Source organism: Aricia agestis, chromosome 2 (assembly GCF_905147365.1).
Source record: "Aricia agestis chromosome 2, ilAriAges1.1, whole genome shotgun sequence".
NCBI lineage: Eukaryota > Metazoa > Arthropoda > Insecta > Lepidoptera > Lycaenidae > Aricia > Aricia agestis.
Genome location: NC_056407.1, coordinates 19,972,419 through 19,979,847, shown reverse-complemented (window position 1 = coordinate 19,979,847; position 7,429 = coordinate 19,972,419). Strand labels below are relative to the sequence as shown.

General features: G+C 40.4%; 1 protein-coding gene across 2 annotated transcripts; it reads right to left on the bottom strand.

The window, feature by feature from the left end:
- Positions 1-623: 623 nt before the first annotated feature.
- LOC121739584 (glycine-rich cell wall structural protein 1.8-like) lies at positions 624-5,966 on the bottom strand. Of its 2 annotated transcripts, XM_042132075.1 has the most exons (5): positions 5,626-5,966; positions 4,897-5,556; positions 4,608-4,797; positions 4,395-4,439; positions 624-1,093 (listed from the first exon to the last, which is right to left on the bottom strand). In XM_042132075.1, exons 1-5 carry the CDS (start codon positions 5,632-5,634, stop codon positions 681-683), a joined length of 1,317 nt encoding a protein of 438 aa, XP_041988009.1. In that variant the 5' UTR covers positions 5,635-5,966; the 3' UTR covers positions 624-680. The 2 variants fall into 2 exon arrangements, with proteins under 2 accessions (XP_041988009.1, XP_041988010.1); XM_042132076.1 differs by lacking the exon at positions 4,608-4,797 and having other exon boundaries at positions 4,956-5,556.
- Between the last annotated feature and the right edge of the window lie 1,463 nt (positions 5,967-7,429).

Genomic DNA, 7,429 nt, shown 5'->3' with positions numbered 1-7,429 from the left:
GATTTTTGAAATATTATTTTAATACACATCCAAGACCCAGGAACATTGAAAACTTTTTGTTCCGCCTGCGGGACTCGAACCCAGGACCCCCGGGATGAGCGCTGCCCACGCGCAATGCGAATTAATTTTCATCGATATTTTTATGGAAATAAGATATTTTCCCACATCAAAATGTAGCCTATGTCCTTTCTCAGACTCTAGAATAACTGTGTACAAAATTTCTTTGCAATCGGTTCAGTAGTTTTGGCGTGAAAGCGAGACAGACAGACAGACAGATAGACAGACAGACAGACAGACAGAGATACATTCGCATTTATAATATTAGTATGGATTACCGTTAGGTAGACAATAGATATTAATTATTATTCGTTTCATTCTAAAAATAAAAGCTGTAAAAGTCTTTTAAACTTTAAAGAAATATATTTTACAAATTATAATTATTATTGCTTAATTATAATTGGAAGTCAGATTTTTGTTATACTTAAATACCTTTGATACGCATTTCAAAGTTTTGGAAGACATAGAGTCATATGGTTAAGATACGATTATATTATGACTAAAGGGTTTACACGAAACTAATGAAAAATAAAATATAAAAAACGTAGGTATTACAATTTATTTATTTATGTATTTACAATCCGTCGTTGTGAGCATGCCGAGTGTCGTTATAAGCGTAAACATCAGTATCCCGAGCCCCTTGGCCCGTTGGGACCGCCACTGGGGTAGCCGTCATCACCACCGAAGCCACTGCCCCTGTTCCCTCCTCGTGGTCCTCCTCGACCGGACTGGGGACCGCCGCGCGGGTACCCCTGGTCTCCACCGTCGAAGCCGCCCGAGCCAAAACCGCCATCTTGGCCAAAGCCTCGCCCGCCACCTCTGCCGCCTGGACCGCCGGATGGGTAGCCCTGACCGTCGCCTCCCTGACCCGGGAACCCGGAGCCCTGGTTGAACCCGGGCTGCTGGAACCTGCCGCTGGGTCCGCCGCTGGGTCCGCCGCTGGGGTAGCCGTCGGCACCGGCTCCGGCGAACGCCTCGGCGTCAGCGTTGGCCCCAGCACCGGGGAAGCCGCGGTTCCTGCCACCGCCTGATCCTCCTGAAATTTTGTATTAATCTATACTAATATTATAAATGCGAAAGTATCTCTGTCTGTCTGTCTGTCTGTCTGTCTGTCTGTCTGTCTGTCTCGCTTTCACGCCAAAACTACTGAACCGATTGCAATGAAATTTTGTACACAGTTATTCTAGAGTCTGAGAAAGGACATAGGCTACATTTTGATGTGGGAAAATATCTTATTTCCATGAAAATATCGATGAAAATTTATTCGCATTGCGCAGGCCAGCGCTCATCCCGGGGGTCCTGGGTTCGAGTCCCGCAGGCGGAACAAGTTTTCAATGTTCCTGGGTCTTGGATGTGTATTAAAATAATATTTCAAAAATCTTAAATATATTTTATGTATAATATTATAAAAAATCCAGAAATATATCGATGCAATTTAGTTCTAATACGATTCAACAGATGGCGTTTTATTTTATTTTAGTTCTAATACGATTCAACAGATGGCGTTTTTTTTTTTTACTTAAATATATTTTATGTATCTATACTTCTATACTAATCCATACTAATATTATAAATGCGAAAGTATCTCTGTCTGTCTGTCTGTCTGTCTGTCTCACTTTCACGCCAAAAACTAATATTATAAATGCGAAAGTATCTCTGTCTGTCTGTCTGTCTGTCTGTCTGTCTCGCTTTCACGCCAAAACTACTGAACCGATTGCAATGAAATTTTGTACACAGTTATTCTAGAGTCTGAGAAAGGACATAGGCTACATTTTGATGTGGGAAAATATCTTATTTCCATGAAAATATCGATGAAAATTACTTCGCATTGCGCGTGGCCAGCGCTCATCCCGGGGGTCCTGGGTTCGAGTCCCGCAGGCGGAACAAAAAGTTTTCAATGTTCCTGGGTCTTGGATGTGTATTAAAATAATATTTCAAAAATCTTAAATATATTTTATGTATAATATTATAAAAAATCCAGAAATATATCGACGCGATGCAATGAACATTTTAGTTCTAATACGATTCAACAGATGGCGCTTTTTTTTACTTCGTTGGAACATAGAACTAATCATACTTATTAGTTATTATGTTTTTGTTTATAGTTTTTAATACGTTAGAATATTATGTTTAATAATATTATCACTTGCTATAATAATCAATCTATCTTATCTTATAGAACTCCTACTGCATTTCTAAGGAGTTCGAGTGTGTTGTGTTGGCCTATATTCCATCCAGAAAATATATCAATGCAAACAACATTTTAATTCTAATATATGAAAACAGATGGCGCTTTATTTTTTACTTCATTATAACAGAACTAATCATACCTACTTTATTATATATTATTGTTTTTATTCATAACTAGCTGTTGCCCGCGACTTCGTCCGCGTGGACTTTAGTTTATAGCGCGCGGTGTCAACACAATTTGTGTCAAATTTAAAAACTTTTTAAAACCCTGGTAAGTGTTACCCCTCTTAGGGCCGCGCTACACCGGAATGGCAGCGCTGAAAGTGCTCGCCTCGCCGCTGCCATTCCGGTGTAGCGCGGCCCTTAATTAATCAAAATACCCAAAAACAGCTGTGCAGTGTGCACATAATCTGTACTAATATTATGAATGCGAAAGTATCTCTGTCTGTCTGTCTGTCTGTCAGTCTCGCTTTCACGCCAAACGCCAAAACTACCGAACCGATTGTAATGAAATTTTGTATACTGATAGTCTAAAGCCTGAGAAAGGACATAGGCTACTTTTTTACTGGAAAAAAGGGTTGTAAGGGTCGTAAATTTGTTCAAAAAATTCATAATAGATGGCGCCGTGCGTCTTCTACATCGCGCTGACGCTTGCTCAAAAGTCTTTCTATAAGAGGTGGTATCATCTTACATTTAAGTCTCGATTTTTTTCGATTGTTATATCTATTCTACGGTATTAAATAACTCAGTACTTTATCTGTGCAGGCAGTGACGTAACCTTAAGACCAAATTTCACCAACGACTGTTAAAGTTAATGCTCGAATTAGTATCACGTTAGCTGTTTTGTTTTTCATATGAATGAAAGAGAAGACAGGATATTTTAACAAGCTGTTAACACTAACAGACGTTGGTGAAATTGGGGCTAAACCTATCAATGATAAATAGTTTATGGGTAAAGTTGTGTAATTGGGGGGCTAAATAAGCTTTAAAATTTGGCATAATATATAAAGTTTAACATACAAAAATGAAGTACTTATTGTTTGCACACTGCACAGCTGTATTGATTTAAGGCGTACCAGGGTTTTTTTATAAAAGCTTTTGACACCAATTTTGTTGACATCGCGCGCTATAAACTGAAGTCCACGCGGACGAAGTCGCGGGCAACAGCTAGTTATCTATAATATAAAAATGAGTCGCTGAATGTGTTGCTAGGCGCAAAACTAGAGAACAGTTGGACCGATTTCGCTAATTCTTTTTTTTAAATATTCCTTGAAGTATGAGAATGGTTCTTACGGAGAGAAAAATTCTAAAAAAAAAATCCTGAAAAAGTCTAAAAACAGCACTTTTCTATACTCCCATACAAAAGATTTGTGATAATACTTAAAAGTCGAAAATATATAAAAATGGATTTTCAATTATGTTAGTAACGCTAAAACTCGAAAACGGCTGAACGGCTTGGGCTAATTTTAGTCTTAAAATATTCGTAGAAGTCCAGGGAAGGTTTTAAAGTGACAAGAAGTTCACCGGGATAGCTAGTGTGTTATAAATACTTGCTTAAGTTAGTAGAAGTAAAGATGTTTATATGCTACCGACAAAAACACACGAGCAAACTCATGCCAATTTTTGTTAAAAAACTTTCCAGAGTAAGTTAAAATCATAGAGGTTTTTCCAAACTAGAAAGAATTATTATTATTTGATATTCATTGTCAGCTGATATCCTTCTAATTTAGAACTGTTTGTCCAGAAGCCTGATGAGTATTGACTCTGACTGACCAAATAGAATTGAAGAAAATATAACAATCAGGCTATTTATGTAAATTACTTCAAAAACCAATAAGTTTTGGGCATTAATACTGTGGTAAAATATTCTACCCATTTATATTTTAAGTAAATTGGACTGCGAAGTTCATTAAGATCAATCGTTTCATTACCAGAAGTTAAAGGAAAAAGTTTATGCTGGAATTGTAATAACTAATAATATTACAGAATTTATTTTTGTTTGCTACGAGTAAACTTCACTTACTTTCGATCAATAGTTACTATTACCATCGTTTGATATAAATGTTAAAAGAAACCCAAATAAAATATTGAAACACTATGTGAACGTATGAAGTGAGATTTTTTTTTATTCAGAAGTTTATAATTACCACGTCCTCCGAAACCGTTGCCAGAGCCCGAACCGCCAGCGCCTCCTGAAAATAATTAGAATAGATGTAAAATCGATGATGAACGAAACAGTTTCACCTACCTTTCCTATATTTACACTTCGGCCAACCAAAACTTTAGAATTATAATAATCAGGCCAACGATTGCACTTTAAACGTGCGCGGTCATAAAGCGCGGTAACTCGTGTAACAAACCCTCGTAGCGGATCTGTGGCTTGTAGCCATCTCGGTCGGCCTCGTACTCAACGACCTGCGTCCTGCCGTCGGGCAAGAGCACGTTATACTCCCCCGTGGCCACGTCGCCGTCCCGCTGCTCCGAGTGACCGAAATGCGTGCCGGCCTCGTCGTCGTCTACTTGGTAACTAAACTCGTATTTGGCCGGTTCCTGTAAACAGGATGAGCCAGTTAGATGAAGTTATTGTGATGCAAAACCGGAACCAGAACCAGACAATTTCTACATTTTAAGTAGGTTGAAGTTACTCACGTTAGATTCTCCTACCCCTGATCCACGATAATTTGAATCTCCACTATTTGGATCATTACCGAAGTCAGGGGTGCCGTAAGACGACGATGGTCTTCGGGAACCTTGGTTCGATCCACCGCGCCCCGGTCCACGTGAGGAACCGAAATCGTCGGACGGAGTTCCGTAGGACGAATCTGGCTGCGAAGATCCGCGCCCGCCGAAGGGACTGTTGCCGCCGCGTCCGCCGCCCTGCTGGTTGGGCGTGCCGTAGGATGTCGATAAGGGACCGCGGCCGGAGTCGAATCCGTCCTGCTGTCCGAAGCCACCTTCGTTCGGGGTTCCGTACTGTGAGCTAGGCGAGCCCAGGCCCTGATTGCCTCCCAGGCCTTGACTTCCGCCCCGGCCCCGCTGAGATCCGCCTCGTCCCGAACCGCGCCCCGGTGGACCGTACTCTGAGGACAGAGCCCCTGAGGGACCTAACCCTTGGCCGAAGCCTTCTCCGGGTTGATTGCCAAGGCCCGAGCCTCCCGGCCCGAAACCACCACCACCACCGGCGTTGGGAGATCCATACTGATCCGAGGGTCTACCGCGTCCGCCGGAGCCCGAGGGAGGTAGGTAGCTGCTGACCGGCGGTTCACAGTTGATCGCGGTCCACACGATGGCCGTCAAACAGATCACGAGCTGGAAGAAAGTCACTTTAAAATTTCATTTCTCTGAACGAACGTATCGTCCTTGACAAATCCCACTCACTAAATTCATCGTAGGGGTCGGTGCATACAATCGGACGTATGTTATGTTTATGTAAAGCAGTAGCTTGGAGTCCCGGACTGGGAATAAATCGTCGTCGTCTGCGGGCGGTATATATACCCGGGTGGACCTCGGCGCGTGATGCCAATACAAGAGGACGGTCACGCGTCTCGCATCGTGAAAGCTTCGTGGTCTCGTGCATTAGATTTAAAGACGTACGTATTGAGTTCATAATGTTTCTTCACCGCGTTCGGTGAATCCTTGATACAATTGTCACAATCAATCCTCTTGATCTAGTTGTCAAAATCGAGTGAAGGTCCTGCTGCAAAATAATTACCGAGTATCGTGCCGAAAGCCCTACAAGTAACGGGTACCAAAATTGATAATGAGATCCTTTTCATTAACGGCCGTTCTCAATATTTGATCTATCTCTGGTTTTGCCCTACTAGAGATAGGAATAGCTCACAATTGAAATAAAATATATGTCTCTAATGTCAATTGTGAGCTATTCCTATCTCTTACTAGAGATAGGCATAGCTCACATTACATACACACATCACATCTAACCTAACCTAACCAGAGATAGATCAAATATTGGGAACAGGCCTAATACAACTTTAAGAGGAAAGTAACACCGAAAACCTCTTGAGACTTAATAAGTTAATATAGTTTTAATAAGAATCATTAAAACCGGCCAATTGCGAGTGGAACTCGCATACATTAATGATGTATGCGATATATTGATAATATAATAAAGAATGTAATGTTTGGTCGTGAAATACGAGGTAGAATCTCCAAATATGAATCGAGGTCACGCAGGAATCTCAAACAATATAACGCTCTCAACTTTTGATATATGTCGAGTTACTTGTTACTCCCACTTCCCTCACTCCCTCACTTCCCCACGGTTGAGTTTGAGGATGATTTCGGATACTTTTTAACTTTTATTACTTTTCGAAGCCGCACATTTTGTTTTTTTATTAATATATATTGAGTAGGACTGTTTAGTTAAGAGAGTTAAAGTTTGTTGACTAATAAGATTATAAGACACATAATATGTCACAGACACATAAAATATTACTAAAGTAATTATGTAATTGATACCTTTTTATTTAAGACTTATCATTATCAACCTAGATTTGATACATATATTTTGAAGCCTGCTCTAATTTAGGACTTACGTATACACAAATACGAACCTTAGATTCTTGGAATACTGTTTATATTGTAGTGTTTAAGCTTCTGAAGATGGGCAAATGTTCGTATAAAATGTATCGTGTGACGTGTCAGATTTTCGTGATGCGCAGCTCGTGAGTGTTGCAAGTTCGTTAGCTGCAGGCTGCAGCATGACTGGCCCAGTCTCCTCACTTATTAATTACATACATCATCAGAACCTTATTAGCTCGATCTGGATTTCATCAGTTTTGACGATTTGGTAAGCGTTATTATAGCTAAGTCTTTTCTTCCTAGGAAAGTGAGGAGTCCCATTTTATAATAACTAGCTATTTGACCGAGCTTTGCTCGATATTCGATAAAACACGAATAAAACGACATTTTCTAAAAATGATTCCTAGCTAGACCGATTTATCGCCCCCGAAACCCCCTATACTGAAACTAAACTTATGAAAATCGTTGGAGCCGATTCCGAAATTCCAATTATATATACATATATAATTATTATATACTTACAGGAATTGCTTGTTTAAAGATATAAGATAACTAGCTGTTGCCCGCGACTTCGTCCGCGTGAACTTTAGGTTATAGTTGTTCCCGTACATCGATTGAGTCGTTTACGCGCAAATCGAAA